The sequence below is a fragment of the Equus caballus genome, chromosome 14 (genome assembly GCF_041296265.1).
Source record: "Equus caballus isolate H_3958 breed thoroughbred chromosome 14, TB-T2T, whole genome shotgun sequence".
NCBI lineage: Eukaryota > Metazoa > Chordata > Mammalia > Perissodactyla > Equidae > Equus > Equus caballus.
The window spans coordinates 23,892,169-23,913,604 of record NC_091697.1 but is presented as its reverse complement, the minus strand read 5'-3'; the positions used below and the strand labels follow the sequence as shown (position 1 = coordinate 23,913,604).

Sequence of the window (21,436 nt, the reverse complement as noted above, 5' to 3'; positions counted from 1 at the left end):
TTTTAATTTCCTGGGGTTCTTTTTCAGTTTTCTAAATGTTCCTCTTTATATCCCCCTAGGAAATGGAATGACCATGAAGTGCTTAGAAACATCCATCAGTGTAGGCAGGAAGCCTGTAAGGGCCAGTCTAGTCAAGTACAGGAGTGGGCAGGTAGGGTATAAGACAGCAGGGAGTGGTGGGGACTGTGGCAAACTGGAATGTGGGCTTGATATCAGTGGATGTTTTTATTCTTGAAAAGAAGCTAGAAATCTGGATTTTTGTGGCTTGTATGTGCTGGCAACTAATTTGGTCTAAAAAAAAAATCAACATGTGAGTCAAAGAGAACACAATTACAGGCAATATTTGGCCTGTGAGCCACCATTTTGCGAATAGTGTAGGCCTTCTAGTTTGCAAATTACTGTTACATCCAGTCTCTTATTTGCTTCTCACAACGACCCTGTGAAGCCTCTCGCCAAAGGGCTGGTCATGGGTAGATCCTGTCTCAAAAACGAAGTGTGGTGCTCTGTTTAAGATTTTTTAAAAAGCGCAGGCTCTGCGGTAGCCATGGAAGTGGACAGCTCAGGTCTCCCTGCTGTGGAGCATGTAGTCAGTTCAGGGCCTCCACCTGCCATACCTTCAGAGCCCACCCCATGTTCAGGCTGAGCCATGCTCTTCCTAGGCTGTTCCCAGTGATAACTGAGCACACAGGAGGGCTGAAGCCAGCCATTCCTCCCTGACACAGGCCTCTAGCAGCACACTCTGCCCTGGGGCTCTCCATCATCCTGGCGGGGACTTCCCCAGAACTACACTGCAGTCCTGCCTAGCTCCCCCTCCTTCCCTCTCTCCCCACGCAGCTGTCAGGCCTGCACTGTGCTCAGAGCCTCCACCTGCCCGCTCCAGCTCTCCGTTTGATCCTTCCCCGCGTTTCCCCAACAAATCTCTGGCATTCTTAATTCTGCCCCTGCTTGCTTAACGGACACAGCTCCTAAGGCCCCAGGCCCTGCAAATGCACGTGTGGAGGCTGGCTCCATCTCTGCCTGTGGGTGTCTACGTAGAAAAGCAGAGGTTGGTAAAGGAATTTCAGAACAGTCGTGGCTGGCAGAGGGGCCTCAGAGGGCAGCTGGCCCCGTTCCTTCTGCATAGCTGCAGCCGCTAGGAGGCTGGAGACGCCCCTGCCAGGTGCTGCAGGCATTTGAATGGGCCACACGAGTGCCTTCTCAGAGGTGCTGAGATGACCCAGTGTCTTCCCGGCTGGGACTCGTCTGCCGGTTTCCTATTTTCTGTCAGAACATGGGAGATGCAGTCAAGGAGCTCTTTCCCAAGGATGGGGGGAGGCCTCCCACCCCAGCCCTGCTCCAGGACAGTGGGGCAGTGAGGTGTGATCAGCTGAGCCCTCCCGGGGGCCTCCCTGCTCTGCATCCTCCCAGGAGGACATGCGGGGATGGATTTCCCAGTGACGGGGGCTCTGGGTTGCTGGGAGGCTCTGAAAAAGGCAGGCAGGGCGGACATGCCCCGTGAGGCTCACAGTTCTTGGGCTGTGCTGAGCTGAATGCTTCTTCCCAGCCTTCCCTTTTCTAGAAATGTGGGTTTCCACCGAGTTCCATGCTAAGGAGGAGGTGGAACCCCAGCGTGAACCCGACACGCACTGGATGACCCGGGGAAGGGAGACTCTTTATTTTCATATTGCATCTCATTATCACGCTTGTTCTCCACTGAGTATTTCAAAATGACACTTCTGCAGTCAGGGTCATCTGACCTCGCTGTTGGAGGGACAGAGGTGTGCTAGCTCCTGGGGAGGGAGCCTCCTTCCACCTCCCTCCCATCACGGCCCCCCTCAGGTTCTGTGCACAGAATGGAGTAAGGGGGGTGCGGCGGGGCACCCCTCCTCCAGCCTCGCCCCGCCGGGCGAAAGTGAGTCTGAACTGGAGATGAGTTTCTACCCCAGTCCTCTGTTACAGAACTCACTACATTTTCAGAATCAAAAGTGTGGAGAAGCTTCTGGGCCTCTGGGTCACTTTCTTCTGCAGAGGTGTGTACCAGCCTCGGGGACCTGGACCTGGGAGGGCTCCGAAGGCCGTGGACCTGGCCAGCCGAGAACTCTCTTCATTTTTGTGGTGTTACTCTTGGTCTAGAGACCCTCGCGAGCTCTCTAGCTTTTGCAGATTCCTCCCACGTCCTCTGAGAAGGCACTTGGACCCCAGCCTGGGGCTCGGCTTTATCCCTTTGTGCCTTTCAATGTTTCGCTTTTTAAAAATACATTTTTCTTCATTTCAGCTGAGTCATTTTCCTCCTCCTCCTCTTCTTCTTGACACTCCTGGGAGCCGGAAGGAGCTCTGTCCCAAATCCTTGGCTCCTTCGGGCTAGATCTTTTCCAAATGTCAAGCTCTCAGGAAGCTTGGCACAGAGTGGAGTGGGCTCTGGCCCCGAATGCCTTTCCTCCCTGGTCTCTGTCAGTTTCTGCCTTCCTTTCTCATTAAAGAGATTTATGAACTGGCTTCTCTGTGGGTGCCTTCCCTTGAGGTTTGCAGAGAGCCTGGCAGGAAGGCGCTCTGCTCCTGGGCATGGCCGCGTCGCTGCCCGGCTGAGCTTGCCACTTGGACCTCACGCCTGGCGAGAGCCGCAGCATCACGCCGCTGCTTGGAAGTCACTTTCCGACCCTAGGGAGGGTTCCCAGCTGGTTAGCTGCTGACCCCTCATGCCTGACTCAAATTCCCAGGGTGCAGGGCTGGCGCCCCCATCCGGGCCGTGAAAGACTCCGTTCCCACCCCAGAGAACCGCCAGAACAGAGCGGAAAGGATGGGGCAGCTGGTTTGGTCTGTGCTCTTGGCTTTAGGCGGAAACCTTCCAAAATGGCCAGGAGAAAAATACCTGCCATGTACATGGTGTTTCACAGTGTCCAGAGCATTTCCTCTGTGTTCAACTTCCGTAGAGCTTGCGTCATTTCATGCTCCCCACCCCCGCAAAGGAGCAGGGTAGCTGTCAGATTCCTTATTTTTAGAAGAGGAAACAGGCGTAGAAAGTTCAAATGATTTGCCAAGGTCTCAGGGCCAGTCCCAATTTACTTTTTCAGTCGTTATTTAAAAAAAAAGACATTTACCTGGTGCCGGACAAGTAAGTGGCTGGATCCCTATTCCCATCTGTCTCCTGACTCCAAAATGACAGGCTTCTATGATTTTAACTTTGACGCCCACTCACTGATTCTATGACATGTCCATGCCCCTTACTGCGACACAAGGATATATTTGCTTTAGACGCCACAGTGAATTGAAACATCTGGTTTGACAATTCGGCACTCTTTTAGACAAGAGGTTTCACTCATTCATTCATTTATTCAAACTGTGCTGTGGCGGGGCTGCCGGGGAGACAGGAAACTGTGTACAAAAGTGTCCCCGTCCCTGTCCTCATGGTGTTTAGACCCTGGGTTGTTACAGTACCCAGGATGACGTCTAAACCCTCGTTTAGATTTGAAGAATATGCTGCAGAATCCTCTGGCCCCTCTTGGGGAAGCCGGGCCCCGTGGCAGAAGGGAGACAAACTGCCTGGAGCTGGCCTTGCCTTGAGAGGCCTTGGGGAATGAGGTGCCACGTGGAGAGACACACACAGAGAGGAAGTCCAGGGCACTGAGGCGGCATCCTGAAGGGGCCCATCTGGGGAGGGGACCCTCCATCCCGGTTGCCCCAACCAGGGCCACATGGAGAAGAGATCACTCACTCAGCTGAGCTCCTTCTAAATTCTGATGCTCAAAATTGTGAGCAAAGTAATATGGTTGATTCAATCTACTAAATTTTGGGGGTAGTTTGTTAATATGGCAATAAGCACCAGGGACAGCATTGCAGGGCCTGGGCATTCTTCCTGCACAGAGCGCTCTCTGGTACCTGGGGTCCTTGGCTGAGCATGATTCCCGACTCGAGAGGGTGAGCCGGCAGGCGGTCCCCATCCGCTTTAGCATGTCACTTCTCTTATGTGGGTGCTCCCCCTTAACTTGACGAACCATAAAAATAGCCTGGAAACTGTCTAATGGGAAATGGAGCCAGCTGATTCTCCTCTGTACCTTGTGAACAACTGCCCTGCCTGCCGAAGTCCCCAGAGGAGCTTTTCTGGCCTCCCCCAGCTTTCAGCTCTCCCAGGCAGCCCCAACGTTGGGTGGTGGCTGGGCAGGCGCATACCCTCCAGTGCCATGAGGCTCGGGTTCTGCCAAAGGGAAGGGTCCATCCTGGGGGAGCCCACTTCACAAAGGAGCTTCGGTTGGCTTTGTGGCTTTTTTTCCCATTCTTTTTGGGGGGGTGACTGTATGTGTGTGTACTTTTGGGGGAGTGATAAAAACCGAACTGCTGATATAAGCAGCAGCGCATGCCTCCTGGCCCAAGCCTTCTGTTGCCCTTTTCTTCTCTGCTCCGTCCACAAAAAAATACTTTCACATGAAACCTGTTCTCTGGCCAAGGCCTGTCCCCTCCTCAGCAGGGGGCTTTCTTTTTTTGTTGACTTTAGAACAAATTCAGATTTCCATCTCCAGATTTTGGGGCACGCAGCTCCAGCTTCCTTTGGAAACTTTGCTTAAGTCCCAGCCTATTTGGAAGCCCTTCTGCCATCTTCCTCCCACAGCCTAAAAATTCCCGAGCTGATGGACTGGAGCAGTCCTGGGGCTGGGGGCAGGCAGCTGCGCTTCTGAACTTGGGTGTATTGAACCCATGTTTTCACACTTACGGTGAGAGATGGCGAGTAAGGCAGAGCGGAGCCCAGGGGTGGGTTGGCATGCCACCTCTAGAGCTCGCTAGCCTTGTGATGGGCTCCAGGCTTATTAAGGTGCCTTTGAGCCTGAGTTTCCTCATGAGCAAAATGGGGTTCAGAAATAATATCTGTAAAGCACCAGGCAGTGCACGGGGCACATAAAAGATCCACAAGAAACTGCCACTGTCGTGATGAGGGTGATGACGGTGTGAAGATTCCAGGGAGCCTGGCTTCTCAGACAGGGCTGGTGACCGGGTGGGTTTGGTGGAGAAAGCTCCACCTCACGTTCTCAAAAGCCAGCCGCTCCCGACGTGCTTTCCTCAGTGGCCCTTAGGGAGAACCTTTTAAACAATCACCCACACGCACAGAAAAGTGATGAGACCCCACGATTCTCCGGTCCTCGCTCATCCGAGAAGAAAGGTGAGAGCATCAATTTTCCTTTCCATTCTAAAGCAGAACTCGGAGGCCTGCTGCTATAAATCTAACAGCATAATTATTCTTTCTCTAAGCTGCGTGTAAAATAGGAATAATACTCATTGGCTTAAATTAAAAATAAATCAAACGCAGGAAATCCAGGCCTGAAGTGGGGGAAAGCATGCTGGCTCAGAGCCGCAAATTTGGGTTCAGACCTCTCACTCACTAGCCACACGGTCGGGGACAAGTTGCTTTATCTTTCAAGACCTCGGTTTCTTCACCAGTAAAATGGGGATAATATCTGCTCCTCGTGGGACATAGTCAGGATGCAAAATGCCTAGCACGGTGCCTGGCACATAGAAGGTACACTAACAGTGTGTAAAGCCTAGGAAATCGGGGACTCTAGCTCGGTTTTGCAGTGGTGAGGAAGAGCTGGGGAGGAGGGGGTGAGCTCCCCTGCCACTGCCAGGCCACTGAGCAGTTAGGATGGTGGTGTCTGCACAGGCTCAATCTGAGAGAAGTGTGGCCAGGCCCCAGGGGAGACCAGAGGGAGCTGTGACCTCCCTGATGGCCACAGGGCTGGCACTTGCAGGCTGGCTGCATGGAGCGCATTCTCCGCTTTGTCCAGGCGACAGGCAGGGTGTACGAGAGACCCTCTGATGGAGGGGCTTCACCTAGCTCCCCTCCCTGTAAACTGAGCATCCAGCATTTTAAAAGGACTCAAAAGGCCACTTGTTCACAGCCGTCCCCCTTTGCACAGGACGTCCAAAGCCCTCTCAGACAATAACGCTGCTCAAGTGGAAGCCATTTATTTAAAACCTTTATTAATGCTTGGAGAAAAATAATGCAATGTGACAATGTACAGATCCTGTTGCCTAAATCCATAACAGAAACAGATATTATGACTTAGCAAGCTCACGTGGTGCCAATTCTGAGATCAGACGAGGTTGTTCTTCCTTAGGAAATGGCCCTGGAAGCATTGTTTTTCCATGTTATTCTAGCGAAGCTCTTTACTCGGTTCAAGTTTAAATTTCTCTCTTTGTGTGTGTGTGTGTGTGTGTCAAAGTCTGACTACAGTTCTGGGCTGGCGTTTTCTATTTATTTAGTTTTGGGTGTCAGCATTTCACTCTACTCAGTCCTCTCATTTCAGAATAACAGGGCTATTTATTGATACAAAGGAGAGGTGTTCGGATCATCTTGTTAAGATGCAAAGCTCAAAATAAACATTGTATCTTTATTTGGAAATCCACATCCTTCCTCAAAGGAAGGCTCATGCGTAAATCTGCATCAAGCATTAAGACCAAGGCAAGGGTCGATTTTTAACGACCACTTCGCTTACAGCTTAGAGGGTACAAATGAACGCTTAGGGGAATTTGGACTTTCCTCAGTTTTGAGCAAAAGAATCTTAGCAATAAATACTGTCATATGCTCAAAACATTAGGAACCAGACTGAAATGACATCTGCCTGACTTGTGAGAAGAAACAAACCGGTAGTATGAAAAGCATCCGATGGAGATCAGTGAAGGGGTTCAAATGAACACGGCAAGCAGTTTTATGCCTCAGGGGGAAAACACTGAGATAATAAATACAAATGACAAACAGTTACAATCGAAGCAAAAAACGGGACGTCAGTAGGCGAACACATACTACAACATTTACACTGAGGAAAATATAAAAGTGATGCCTTTCACACATCCAGCCTAGGAGCTGGCGAACAAATGAACGGCTGACCCAGCAACGCGGGAGAATGTTATTGCTCCAGCTTTTGAGTGATGTGAGTGAAACGGTCAACGCGCTGCGCTGGCCTGTGCAGGAGAGAACCACGGCTTACGTTCGCTTCCCATAGCAGAGGCTGCCACACCGGTCCTCCTACCTCCTCGGGCAGAGCTGGATTAAGGGCACCATCTCCTCTGCTTCCTGCAGCTCCAGTTCTTTCTAGGTGCTTCTCCCAGCATTTCGCCCCCCTCCCCCCAAGCCCCAGACGGTTTCTTTCCAACACGGATCATGAAAGATCGGGGAGCTGGCCTTCCAGCACCATGTCCACGGCAATGAGATTTTGGGTGTCTAAATACTAGCTGTTTTGGGTAAGGCATTCCTCGGAACAAATCATTTTGGAGTAGATAAATTTAGCTTCTTTCCCTCTGTCCTCACGTTGGTTTGAGGGAGAGCTAGGAGCTGATACAAATGGAGGATGCATACGTTTTGACCACTCGCTAGAACAGGGGTCAGCAAACTCAGACCAAGAGCCAAATCCAGTTGGGCACTTGTGAAATAAAATTTCGTTGGAGCAGAGCCAGGCCTATTTGTTACGTGTTGCCTGCATGCATTTGCTGCATGCTCCAACAGCAGAGATGAGTAGCTGCGGCAGAAACCATATGACCGGCCAAACTGAAAATAGTGTATTTGCTATCTGGACCTTTACAGGAAAAGTTTGTTAACCCCTGCTCTAGAAGGACCTGGCCCAGGACACCCGTCCACTCCTTGCAATCCTGTGCTCCTATTTGAGTACTGGCTGCAAGGAAGGATAATCTGATAGCCTATTAGGAAAGAAAAGAAAAGGCCTCTCTCTGAAACTTTTTAGGTAACCGCCAGAAATCCGCTGCTGACACTTTCTGTTATAATCCTCGCCCTTGTCTCCTGGTATTTTCAGTTCTGTCTCTCCTCTCTGCCTTTCCTTTGTCCATTCTGACTCCTTTCCTCGTTGCTAAATTTCCAATCAGGATCTGGAATATCCCGTCCCTCAGCGATTTTCGGCAGTCTCCTCCATTGATGTAAAAGGTCGGCATTCCCTGATGGAAATTACTGAGTTGTCTCCATTCTCCTCTCCCCTTTTGCAATCCTCCAGCACAGAGAAGGCAGCCTTCCAACTTGGCCTCACGGAGTCCAGGGCATGGTGCTTTATCGATCTTGGCTGAGGGTCCAGGGGAGATAAGGAGATGCTGAGGGACGTGTCAAACGTACTCCTTGTGTGTGCATTGTCCTCCAGGCGTGGGGCTTGCCCTAAGTGGCTCCAAGCCCACGCCAGGCAGTCAGGTGGACGGCTGCATTGGTTGTCAATTCCTTTTAAAACAGCACTTAAAAAATGAGCCCCAAAAGATGGGCTGGCTTTTTTTTCCCCATTGAGCTGGTTTTAATGACCCAGTTGCCTTATTTGAAAGCCATTTATTTAGACGACAGATATGCAGATGTAACTGGATAAATAAAAAAGTGAAATCGAGACTTGAAGCAGTGGTTAAGGTACAAACACACAGGGGCCACTCCCTCAGACAGGGGCCTCCAGACAGAACAATGGCTCAGAAATTACACTTAGAACCCCCGCCCGCCCCTGTCAAGCAGCTGCAAACCTCAAGGTCCCATGCAAGAAACTGAATTTTGGTTTGGCACCAAGCACCCACACGGTCCCGCCTCCTTGCCACCCCTCTCCTGATTCGCAAGATTTTCACATCCACGCCTGACCAGAATCCAGCTGCTCTCCGCCAGGACAGCACCAGAGCTAGGGGGTGGGGACCGGCACCAAGTGCGTGGGCCAGCCCAGGTGGGCCGCTTAACCCCGCTCCACCTCCCCCACAGCAGAGTAAACAGCAGGCCGCTGACCCGGGGCCCAGGGCTCTGCAGGTGGAAGGAAGACAAAGTTGCAGGGATGACACGTGGCAGCCCCACTTGAGGATGGGCAAGGGCGGAACCCACCGGGCACAGCCGAGACCTTGTTGCTGCCCAGGGCGTCTCCGCCTCACCTGTTCATCCACTAACACACACCTTCATCAAGTCTGCGAGCCTCACCAAATCCTGCGAGCCACATCCCCCCTCTTTAATGGCAAATGTTTTGGAATGTCCATAGAGAAGAAAATGGACGGCGTGGAGGAAAGATTTCCTGGCCAGGCTTTTCGTTTCACCTTCGGATATCGGAATACTCAGACTGTTCGTCCTCCCACTCGCTGCTTCCAGAAGTTCCCTGGGCCCCATGGCCGCCCGCTCTCCCCCGGGCGTGGGTGTTTGGGTGGCTCTTGCTACCTCGCTCGCCCTTGGCACCTCGGCCGGTCTCCTGACTACTGGGTTGCGAGAGGTGGTGACCCGCTTCCTCATGGTGGGCCCTGGAGAGCCTGGCTCTGTCCCCCTGGAGCCGGCGCTCGGGGGGCACGGTGGGGGGCCTCTGGATGGCTGAGGTGCAGAAGCTCAGGATGGAGCACAGGCTTCCCCAGCTCTGCTCGCACTGGGCCTGCACGCTGTGGGTGATGGCCTCCTTCACCTCCTCCCCGCAGGTCAGCAGCAGGTTCACCAGGTCCACATAGGGTCTGGAGAGCAGAGAGAGCGAGAATGGGACCAGTCCCGAAGGGGCCCCGAGGGCAGGGGCAACACCAGGGAAGACAGAAGTGGCCAATGCTCTGCTTGGGCTTGGCTTAGTGAAAGAGCTTTCTGGAAGTACCCAGCCTTTATCCATATTGTTTGGATCCGGGTCTCAACTACCACTTACTGGCTGGCCAGGTACCAGGCTCCGTGCCACGCACTGGAGAGTGAGAGGTCGGGGACAGAGCTCACCACGAGGAAAAAGGCCAGTGACAAGTCACAGGTGCCTGTGGTAAAAGGAAGGGCCTCAGGGGAGGGAATGCTGCGTAGGGCGGCTGTGGGAACAACGAGGAGAGCAAGAGAGCCGGGGGCCTGTGTGGGGCATGCTAACCAGGAGAGTTTCAGTAGGCGTGGAGCTGGGTCTTGGGGGCCAGGGAATAATATTGAGGCAAATGGTGAAGGGCCTTAAATACCAAACTGAGGAGCCTTTTTGGCAGGGAAGGAGGAGCCATGGAAGATTCAGGGCTTGGGAGCCCCACTTCGCCACCTTGCCCGTGGTGTTGGCAGGGCTGGCTGGCCTTGCAGGGTGCCACTATCCTGGGTGAGCCTTCTCCAAGTGAAGCTCCCAAGAAACCACTCTCCCAGTGTCTGTGTTTGCCCCTGGTTTAGGCTCATGAGGAGAGGGCGTTTTTGGAAGTTACTGGATGCACTCCCCTCTGTTCCTGGAGGAGTCTGGAATAGGTGGAGTGGGTGGGAGGAAGACCGCCTCCCTGGGATGTCCTTTCCCATGGAGCTCTTCTCGTTCTCGGCAGTTGAGGCTGGGGGGCGGGGCTATCCAAGCATCCCTATTCTTCCAAGCTGGGCTTCCCCAGAGCTGAGGGGACGGCTGGCCGCGAGGGGCTGTGTGTGGAGAACGAGAGCCAGCTGTCTGTGAAAGAAACACGCCTGGTTCCGGCGGGGAGAGCCAGCTGCTTGGGCCATTCCAGCTGCCCTGGGCTGTTCTCTAGGAGGAATGACCACGTTCGTCGGAACCTTCCTCCTGGGGGTGGGGGTGTGTGCCCAAGGCGGGGGCAGTGTGCCTGCTTTTTATATTTATGAGTCCATCTGGTAAGAGTGTCCCAGCAATGGGCTCTCATGGCCTGCTCACTGAGCCTTTCTTATATCTCACTGGCCTTTTAAAAGCCCCAAGGGGGGTATGGAATGTTTCATGAGGCTAACCAGCATTCTTAAGCAGTCCTCGGCTAGCAAAGTTTCTGGATGTATCTGACCGTGAGCCTCGCAGCTCTGGGTCATCACTACGGGCAGGGAAATCACTCTGGACCACGAGGTCATTTACAAGAAGGAGCAAGACTTTTTTCCTCTGTGAGCCTGGACCACCTGGCTGGCTGCGTTACGGCCCGTTGAATCTTTTCTTTGCAAGCTGGCAGTTGTCGCGATACAGGAAGGGCAGGTTGTGTTTTAAGACTTGTGAAGTCGTTTACTGCCATTTTTATGAATTAATCTTCAAGTTGCAATTGAGTGAACTGCCCTTATTTCAGAGATGTAAAAATGCGGGGAGGAAGTGGCTTTTGGAAGCTTCTGGGCTGGGAAGGCCTGGGGCTGGGCTGACAGTGCAACGGAGGAATGTTCTGGCTGATAGAGATCAAGCTGCCTTTTAAGGCCTACTTGATGCCTTTGGAGTCAGAGAGTCTGTGCATGGCTGATGGACAGGGTGCTGCAACCCTCTAAGGCAGGCCCCTAGAGTGACAAGGACAGTGATAAACTTGTCATCCTGGGGCCATACCAGGGAAACGCTCAGTGCCTGTTTGTTTCCATCTTTTGAGAACTAGCTCCTGACGGCCTCACGGACTGCATCTGCTGCTGCAGCGTCAGGATTGTAGCCCCCGATGGGACCTGCCACTCCTCTGGGGCTAGATGAGCAAATGGCAGTGGCTGAGAACGAGAATCTCTGTCTTTTCAGGACACTAAACCGATGCTTCTCTTCAAGTTTCTTTCCCCAGAGTAAGGGGAGGGGAATGGACTATTGGGAGTGGATGGACTGCCCCCTGGCCGCCTTCCCCAGGGCATTCTGCCTGCCACATGAGCTCGCAGAACCCCAAGGCGGATCTGAGAAGGCTGGACCAGCCCCCGCTCTCCTCTGCCCTTGGCGCTCTCTCCTGCGGAGAAAGCTGTGAACCGTGGGGAGGGTGTGTTAATCTGAGCTGTGTTTCAAGCTGGCGTGGTGCCTTCTCAGGCTGCAAGCTCAGCCCGTGTCTAATGACAAACCCCAGCTCCCTTAACTGGGTGTCAGCAAGCCTAAAGGATTTTAAAAAATCCTTCGAGGGGGACGTGCCTGGAGGCTGCCAGCACCCAGTGACAGGCTGTGTGGTGGCCAAGACGGTTGATGTGAAGGTGGGGTGGGGGGGGGGGTGAGGGGAACGAGGCGGGGTGCAGAGCTTGAAGGGAGCCACTCTAACTGCATATGGGTGTGTCAGCATGGACAGGGGTTGGGCTGAGGATGGGGGGTGATGTGGATTTTGGGGTGACTGTGATTTCCTCCTCTCTAAAGTGAAAAGCAAATTCGGTTCTCAGTTTCTTGTCTGTGACTAAGGCCACACGTTCTCAAATGGTCTTCTTGATATTTGGGGACTGATGGGATCCTTTGTGCCAAAATCAGTTAAGATCATTAAAAAAACAAAAAATTCAGGCAATTCAGCTTGAAGTACAAGTTGATGCACTGCGTAGTTGTGGCCTCAGAAGGGAAGGTAGTGGGGGGTGTGGGGAGCTGGAGTTAGGCGAGACCAGCAGCCGAGAGGTGCTGCCTTAGCAGGGGGGAGAGGACTTGTGTGCAGCCACAGCAAGTGTTCTTTTATTTATTTATTTATTTATTTATTTTGAGGAAGATTAGCCCTGAGCTAACTACTACCAATCCTCCCCATTTTTGGTGAGGAAGACTGGCCCTGAGCTAACATCCATGCCCAACTTCCTCTAGTTTATATGTGGGACGCCTGCCACAGCATGGCTGCTTGCCAAGTGGTGTCATGTCCGCACCTGGGATCCGAACCAGTGAACACGGGGCTGCGGAGAAGTGGAAAGTGCGAACTGAACTGCTGTGCCACCAGGCCAGCTCCAGTGAGTGTTCTTAAAAGAGGCCCAGGGGACCGGCCCCATGGCATAGTGGTTAAGTTCAGCACACTCTGCTTCAGCGGCCTGGGTTTGCAGGTTCAGATCCTGGACGCAGACCTACAGTCAGCCATGCTGTGGTGGCAACCCACATATAAAGTGGGGGGAAAATTAGCACAGATGTTAGCTCAGGGCAAATCTTCCTCAAGCAAAAAAAAAAAAAAAAGGAAAAAAGAAAAAATAGGAGGATTGGCAACAGATGTTAGCTCAGGGCTAATCTTCCTCAGCAAAAAAAAAAATAAAAAAATAAAAAAAATAAAAGAGAGACCCAGGCTTCCCTTTGGCATGGGCCACCTGCATTTCCAGAGCAGGCTGGGGTGGGGGCTACGTGTTCATTCTAAATGATGTGAGGGGCCCTTTGGAAAGAAGGGTCTCATGGCCCCATGGCCCGTGTTTCCATGGAGGAGACACCAGAAAGCTGCAGCACTTTACCCCATTTTAAATTGCAGGGGGTACAAAAAATTTCAAAACCTTCAGTTTTCCCAAAGACTTTTCTTCAAAAAGACAAAGTCTTCTTGGCTCTAGGAGCTTAGAAACTAGCGCCCCATCACCTATTCTTGAGGCTAATAAACTATCTCTAATGGACAGTGAGTTGAGGACACACAAACTTCATGAGTTTCTCATCCACAGGGCATTTGCCTCTTCTAGGGGCACCTTGAAGGAAGGGAATTTCACAGCATATATCCTTATTGCATTCATTGCATATATCCTTCTGCAACAGGGATATATCTGAGAAAAAAGAAAACCCTGCCACATATGGGGACAGAGCAGGCCAGGAGCAAGGAAGCTTGAGGTCTATTCCTGACAACTGGCTTCAGTCATATATATCAATTCCCAAGCTGGAAAGTAGGAATCAAATCTCAGAGCAAGATCTTTACCCTCTGAGGGTCACTTTCCTCCTCTGTTAAGTGGGGATAGTAATCTCTATCTCCTAGTGTTGCTGGGAAGGATAAATGAGATGATCCAGGGCAAGTCTCTGGCCCAGGGCCTGCCCCACTCAAAAAATGATAGCTACCGTCACTGTTGTTATTGCTGCTGTTGTTTCTTTACAGGTATTTGGAAGAGTAAAAAATATTTTATCAGGCATTAGTGTAACTCAAGGAAAAGGCAACGTTCTTTTGCTCTTGGCAAGAGCTGCCTGCAGAGATGCACAGTGTCTTATCCTTCTAACACTGCACCAGGGGTGTGGCAAGATACCTAGAACCTCATCACCAGCAGAAAGTGACAGGTGATGGCTGCTGTCCTCCAGGATCTCAGTGGTGTGGGTGGCGGGATAGCCTGTTTGGTGACATAGCTTGGGGCAGGCCATAGCAAAACTAGGAGCAAGAGTTCATAACGTGGTATTGATTTGGCCCATTGAGTCACTGTGGAAAGACCAATGGTGCCATCAAGGTGGCAGTGACGTGTACTGGTCTGCTTAGCTGGTGGCTTGCTTTCTGCCCTGCGTCTCCGAGGAAGAGGCCATTGTGACCTTCAGGGGCTGTCGGCCAGGCTTCATGTTAGAGCACTTATGTACCCACACGCTTTACCACTCTGCCAAATTTAGGTTCCTAGAGGTGGGATTTTTTTAAGGAATGAGATGTCCTGGGTTTATTATTGAATAGCAAGTCTTCAAATAAGTAAGTTCCTATTTCCTCACTTTGGCATAAAAGGTGTTTAGCTGATTAAAGTTTTTGACATTTGCTTTACATTTTCTCTGACAGGGTATTAATGTGTCAGAGAATGGGAACTGGACCTTCGGAGGGAGAGGAGAGCTTCTGGAAGCAGGAAAACAGCCACTGCTCTCAGCATTGAAGAGGGAGCTGCCGGAGCTGGACTGCTGGCTCCCAGTCCCGGCTCTGCCTCTCATCGCCGTGTGATCTTCATCTCAGCGAGCTCCATTTTCTCTTCTGTAAAATGGTACCTAGCTCACGGGGCTGCTGTGAGGCTCAAGTGGAAAATTCATCCAGGACCCTTGGCTCAATACCTGGCGCTTAGTAAATGCCAAACAAACGCTGTCAGCTCGCGGCTGTGTGTGGAGCACCTCCACAGCTACTTGGAAGACATGGGGAGCTGTTGGGACCTTGGCTGAGGGCAACACGAAGGGTAATTCTGAATCCTACATGTTTCACGCGTGTAGAAAAGATTTTCCGTTTCTATGGTTTATGATTCTGAAACCGACGCTGGAAATTTCTCTCACTTTTCCTGAAGGCCAGCAGGAAAGGGACTCCCTGGGGAGTCAGTGCAGCTTTCCGAGGTAAACCACAACCTTCCCCATCTGACGGGAGTGTCCCACCTCTAAAAACGAGTCCCTCGAACCGAACCGGGTAGGACTCTCCTCCAGCCCCGCTGTGGGCCGCCCCTTCCCCTGTGCAAGCCGAGCCCCTCCCCCAGCCGCGTGGGGCAGCACTCACTCGTGGAGCAGTAAGTCCTTGAAGTGAATGATCTCCACCATCACCCGCGTGTTCTCCTGGGCGGCAGAGCACAGATCGTGCTTGAGGTAGCATTCCCGCTGTAACTGGAACACCATTTCCTTAATGGCGGGGCACTTCCGGCTTATGCAACCGAATCTGTGCCGCAGAGCGTGGGCCTTACACTTCAAGGCATCTTTGATGAATGACTTGCCCTGAGAAGAGAGAGGACAGAGAAGGGAGAGAGAGGCAGAAGAGACAAGCCCTGTTACTCGCTTAGCCATTTACCCGTCCTGGGCTCACACAGGATTTTTCTGACAGCTGAATCCCAAGACCCCGCCTCAGACTGATGTCCTTGCAGGTGACAGGCCGACGCTCCATCAGGAGGTACATCCAGAGTGACATGATACCTCTGGCATTTGGCCAAAAAGGATGTTACTTCCGGAGACTGACAATCTGCCTCCTTCCTCCCCAGCTGTTGCACTAGTTTCCCTGTCCTGGGGCTTCTGCGGCTGTCTGTCCTCGGGGCAGCCCACGGTTGGCTGTTTGGTGGCAACTGGTCTGGAACAAGGGGAGTTTGGCCAGACATAAATCCAGGACTCCGTGGTGGTTCCCAGCAGGAGTTTTTCCCAAGTGGAAGGTGCCTGCTTGTCCAGATCTCACACCTTCCCTTTTTCTTCTGTTCCACGAGTCACGTCAAGATGGGGTGCTAACCTCGCCTCCCCCATCTGCCTCAGTGTCTCCCGCTGCCCCCAACCCAGACTCTCATCTCCTCCTGTCCTTTAAGGAGGAGCATTCTTTCCCTTTTTGAAAACGATTTGACTCCTTTAAACTGTTAGGATTACTGCCTCTAAAAGGCCGGCCTGGCACCCTGCCTGGCAGCATCTGGAGTCTGAGCTGCCCAATGGACAGCCCCTCCCCCGTGCTCCATGCCTTTGAGCCGCTGCGGCAGCCAGGCATACATCTGGCCTACAGTTCTCTTTCCTGGCAACTCCATTAGATTGTTCTTATCCTAGAAAGGAGACAGCTGTTGGGGGTGTGGAGGCGAGCTGGCCGTCAGCTCCCTTATGAACCTCCCGGGGCAGAGAGGCATTGTGGGATACCTACCCTGGTATCCCAGCACCCTCCATCGCTATAGAAACAAGCTGTTGTGGGAGAGGTCGTCCCTGTGTTTTTAGACAGACCCGGAAGTAACGGAGTTGAGAAAGTAAAGGGGTTTGGGTTGGAGGTGGGAAGCCAGCCAGCACATTTACTTCGGTTCTCTCCTTTAGAAGCAGTTGAAATGGCTACAGTTTGCATCTGACCACTGAAAAACCACCTCCTCGTGGCCCCCTTTCCTCTGAGTCTCCAGTGGGAGCCAAATAGGATGGAGGGTGGGGTGTGCCAATTTATTAAGTAGTTATGTGCTGAGAACCGACTGGAAAGGGATGCTCCTAACTTGCGAACGAACTCTTGTTGGTTGAGAAGAAGAGGAAGATGAATGCAGGCGTGGGCTGCAGCGATGGTATCCTCCCCTGCCATCCTGTGGGATGCCTTTAAACACACATCTTTCCTCCGGATTTCCCATTACGTTTCCTAATTCCAGTTAATCCAGGAGGGATGCTTTACTAGGGAGCCTCAAGGAGTTCAAACGCTCTACCTCTTTCCTTCCCTGGCTTCTGTTTCCCCTCCTGCCACCCCACATCCTCTGTAGCGTAGGCTGCCAGCCTGGTCGCATCCCTTTCTGGTTCCCAGGACTTGCTTTGTCAGGCTCTCTACAGGATGTCAGTAGATGGTGACTGGTGACGTTCATAAATCACTCCTAAACTGTTGGGCTCATCCAGACGTTGTCATCGCTCTCTGATGAAATGGGAGAGGAAGGCTATACCTTCTTATAACAGGGTGCTTCACCCTGAATATGTGGGCTGGGGAGGGCAGGAAGAGGGTGAGCCCAATGCGTGTGCCATCTGAAATCTATTTGGATTGCCAGCACTGGAGCCACAAGGTTGCTTGTTGGTCCTGTTCCTGCCCCACACAGCAACTGGGCTTTATCCTTGCCACCCTGGGATCACCGAGATGGGTCAGGCCCTGACGGTATTTATTGTACAGAGCAAAAGAAACGCGCAGAATTGCAGGACTTAGTCAGGATTTTGACTTTTCAAGTTGGGAGAGGATGAGCTGCTAATTAGGAGGAAGAAATTCTGCTCTTCTGGAGGCCCTGAATTTTCCACTGTGTTGCCTGCACACACCCACCACGAGACGATGAATTTCTATGAATTTTATGTCCTCTAGCCTTGCCTATTAGGTGAAAATAGCTTTTGGAATGTATAATTGGAGTTCATGCCCTTCCCCCCATCAACCTACTGTTCTCATCATCATGGGCCTTGCAGACTGGGCTCTGGGTGGTCAGACATAATGCGTCCCCTTAGAAGATGTCTGTCATTTATTATGACTTGTCTTCTCTGCTAAGAATCCTCAGATGATTATTCAAGTTGGCCTCCATTCCCCTCTGCCAGTGTAGACACAGCTTGAGAGTGGAGAAGGATTTAGCCTCCAGGACAGCTCCAGAGAGCAGACCCCAGGAGTGGAGTAGGGAGGCTCTGGCATCCTGCTGTACACTTAGAATGTCCTAGAATGTCTCTCGCAAGCACTAAAGCACACCACAAAGATCAACGAAGGAAATCTGTTAAAGAGTCTTTCCAACAAACATTTCAGTCATGCTCCGCTAACCCCAAATGTTCTTCTTGCTCTGTGTGGTTTTACCTGAGCATCAAATTTTCCAGCGTTGTGCAGAAAAGTCATGCAAATCCCATGTAAGCCCCGTATCTCACAAGAGTTGTTCTCGAAACATTCAAACACGCCACACCCCACATCGCCAGCGTTGACCAAACAGTGCTGGATTTCTGCTAAAATGAGAATTACATACAAATATATACAAAATTCTCAGCCACGCTGGGGCGTGCAGAGAGCTCGGCTGAAATAAAAGTAATGACTAAAAGAAAATTTAAGGGAAAAAAAAAGTTAGAAATGACTATTTCAGGATCTAAAAAACCAGGGAGAGGAAATGTCATTATTTAATCTACTTATGAAAATATCAGTATTTGTACATATTTGTAAAAAATTAGCCAAACCTATATTACAAAAAAAAAAAAAATCACAACCGTTAAGTTAGGTCTCGGCACTCCATTTTCCATCTTTCCTGTCTTATTAAAGGTTTAGTGGGAATACTTAGTTTGAGAGCAGAAGATATGGGAGCTTTCTAAACCCACAGACAAAAATCAGGTTTCAAACGATGAGTTTGCTCTCTCCCTTAGGTACCTCATCAATGAAATACCCTTCTCTACTTGGAACTCGAAGCTGCTGCTATGAACTCACAGCTATTTCCTTCCTGACCCCCAAATGAGAGCGTCCAAAAAGCAGTTTCAATTCAGCTTTATGATTCAACACCTAAAAATCAAAACAAAATTCCTATTAAGGCAGCGTCTCCAAACCGTCCGCATTAAAAATATCAGGCTGTGGAAGCTGCGGTTTGAGAGCAGCCTGGGGAATCAGGTCAGGGGGGGGCTAGCCTGCAGAAACGCACCCACCGCGTCCAGAGAGGCTCCCTTTAAATAGAGATCCGGTGGGAGATGTCACTCAAGCCTCTACGATTCCCGAGACCCGGGAGCCTGCCGTCCTCCTTCGCAGAACGTGGCCCTAATTGGGCTCTCTGAAAGGAGACTGAGGGACTCAACTGTCAGGCTACGCAAAGCTTCTCCTCCTTCCCACCCCCCTACCCAATTCCCTGACTTAAACCAACCACAAAATTACATCAGAAAAGTATATTTTGGAAGAAGGGCGGGGTCGGAGTAGATAATCCGCATTCAGATTAAATCTACCGAGAGAATGAGGGGCGTGCATTTGTTGAGGGTCACCAACTACTGAGAATCACGTTCGATCCTCAGGGAAGGCGCTGGAGGGAGGGAAGGGTAGGCGAGGGTCCTAGGACGAACCGGGCGCTGGCGCCCGCACGTGGAGGTGGGAGGCTTCCGGGAGATCCCACGCGCGGCCCCGGCGCGCCGGGCAGGAGCGCGCAGGGCCGCGAAGCACTCGCTCCGGGCGTCCCTAATGGGCGCTCGTGCATTCCTGCTCGTGCGGCGAGCGCACGCACGCCGCCACCGGGTTCGCAGGCCCCGCGAATAAAGGGAGGACCGCGAAGAGCGAAGGGGCTGGACGCAGATTTTCTTACTCTCTCGGGAGCTGGGAGAAGGGCCAGCCGCGTGCCCTGCACGCCTGGCTCTGCTCGGCAGCTTGCCGGTGAGGAGAGAGCTGGCTGAGGAGCGGCGGCGCATGGCTCGGGCCGTGTCACCATTGCTTCGCTTGCTGACCTGCCCTGGAGCGGAGGACGGCGGCAGCACCGCAAAGGTACGCTTTGCGCCATCCCCTCCTTCCGAAAGGAATGCCTCCAAGGAGAAAGTTCTCAATGCAGTTTGTTTCGTCTACCAAGTTCTCGGATGTCGGGCATCTTTTGAGAAGGGGGAGAAGCGGTCCTGCTGCGGCCCGCCGGCTGGGAAGAGAAGTTCGCCGGGTGCAGGGCGCAGCCCGGCTCCGGGGACCCTCCGTACCTCCTGCGGGCCGGTCAGGATGGAGCAGGGAGCTTTGCACCGATCCCGGGACTCCGGGGCCGGAACTGGTCTCGTCAGGCACTGCCTCATTTACCCTCAACCCAGGGGAGGGCAGCAACAAGTCCTGCCCCGGCCATTTCATCACCCTACCAGCACGTGCGGATTCCGGGCGCGCGGAGCCCGGCGCGGACCTCGCCTCGCGCTTTCCTTTGCACGTCCCACGCCACCCCAAGAGTTTGCGCGGCCCTGGGTGGGCGCCCAGTTCCGGGCGAAGCTCCTGGGGCGCGCTGCGTGGGTGCACGGTGTTGTCTCCTAAGAGCTCCTCGCCGCGGGGGCGCACGCACTTACCTGTGTTCTGCAGGGACAGACGGCCTTTCTGCTGGGAGCCCCTGTCTTGGGGACCCTCGGGCGGATGGGTGGCGTCGGTCCCTCGCGCCGGGTCGAAGGTGGCCAACACCAAAGCCAGGGTCATGAACTGGCCCAGCCGCTCGGTACACATGGTTCTTGGTGTAAACCTCCCGCCCGGAGATCTGGATTCTTTGTGCTCCCCTCCTCCTCTTCCTCCTCCTTCGCCGTTTCCCCTCCTCCTCCCACTCTTCCTCCTTGCTCGCCTTTTCCCTCCTCGCGGCCGCGGCTCGGATAGAGGTTACCCAGCGCCCTCCCGTAGCTCTCCCGAGAGCATGTGACCAGGCCGTTAGCAGCGCCGCGAGTGCCCGGCAGTGGCAGGGATGGTGCCTCAAATATCCCTGGAAGCTCTGGTGTCACTTGAATGAAGGAGTCGAGCAGGTGTTGTCCCGGCGGCTGGACCAATCCGAGACCCCCGCCCATTTGACAACACGGCCGGGAGGCGGGGCCTGCGCCCAACTACTACACGAGGAAGCGGAGCGCCGCCGGGAGCGCCGGACAAAGTTGGCGACCTGGCGGCGGCCACGCGTTTGCGTGCGTGTCTGAGTGTGTGAGCACGGCCGGAGATGCGTGCGCGTGGGCGGGTGCTCCAGGGCAATGGCCGAACGGACTTAAAAAAATAAAAGCGAATCCCGGCTCCGGTTGCAGCTAAGGAAGGGCGAGAGGGGACGTTCTGCGCTGGGACAGCGTTCCTCCCCCTCCCCTGGGCCCCTGGCTCGCACCACACCCGCATCGTGCTGGGAAAGTTTCCTCTTTCCGACGTTTGGAATTCAGTGAGATTCCCAGCTCCGAGGCCTTGACAGATTGGAGGCGTTTCCTGGGCACAGTGATGCTGGGGGCAAACTAAGTACATATGGAAATTCCTGGTGTTGTGACGCTTTGCATTAAAAAAACCCCTCAAACTATTTAAGATAGGAGCGGAAGCTCTAGATACAGGAGTTGGCCTGAAAACTGCCTCATCTTGCCCCTTCCTTTTTGCCCCCCTTTGGTGGGCCGTGCAATACCTAGGGTGCCAGTTTCTCGCCCCTCCTCCAATCCAGACGGATTCCAGGCTGGGCTGCAGGGATTCAGGTGACAGACTGGACTTGCATCATTTCCAGGCGGGTGGCAAGGAGGCCCAGGCAGCCCTGAGTCAGCCCGCCGCGGAGCATCGCGTGCCCCGGAGGCCGGCGCTTGAACGGCAACTTTCCGCGTCTCCAAACACACACTTCCATTTTCCCAAAGCGCTACTCGCCGCCCAGCTCCGGGTTCCCTTTTTTAATCTCCAGACTTCGGATGGAAACGGTTAAAACAAACAAACAAAAAACCCCAACCAAACCAAAAGACAAAACCTGGGGAAATTCTTTCCATCTCCTCTCCTTTCTTGCTCGAGCTCCCTCCCCAAGCACTGCCGGGGCTGCATTGCCCCTGCTTCTTTCTCCCTAGGCCGGTGGAAGCAGGGAGAAAGTTGGGCGCCGCTCGGAGCGCCTCTTCTCCCGCTGTGTGTGTAC

The 21,436-nt window shown here is 52.9% G+C and overlaps 1 protein-coding gene across 2 annotated transcripts; it reads right to left on the bottom strand.

The window, feature by feature from the left end:
- Positions 1-5,925: 5,925 nt before the first annotated feature.
- STC2 (stanniocalcin 2) lies at positions 5,926-21,428 on the bottom strand. 2 transcript variants are annotated; one of them, XM_070232904.1, is made up of 4 exons: positions 19,890-21,428; positions 17,701-17,843; positions 14,962-15,173; positions 5,926-9,414 (listed from the first exon to the last, which is right to left on the bottom strand). In XM_070232904.1, exons 1-4 carry the CDS (start codon positions 20,038-20,040, stop codon positions 9,012-9,014), a joined length of 909 nt encoding a protein of 302 aa, XP_070089005.1. In that variant the 5' UTR covers positions 20,041-21,428; the 3' UTR covers positions 5,926-9,011. The 2 variants fall into 2 exon arrangements, with proteins under 2 accessions (XP_070089005.1, XP_070089006.1); XM_070232905.1 differs by having other exon boundaries at positions 17,701-17,840; positions 19,890-20,304.
- Between the last annotated feature and the right edge of the window lie 8 nt (positions 21,429-21,436).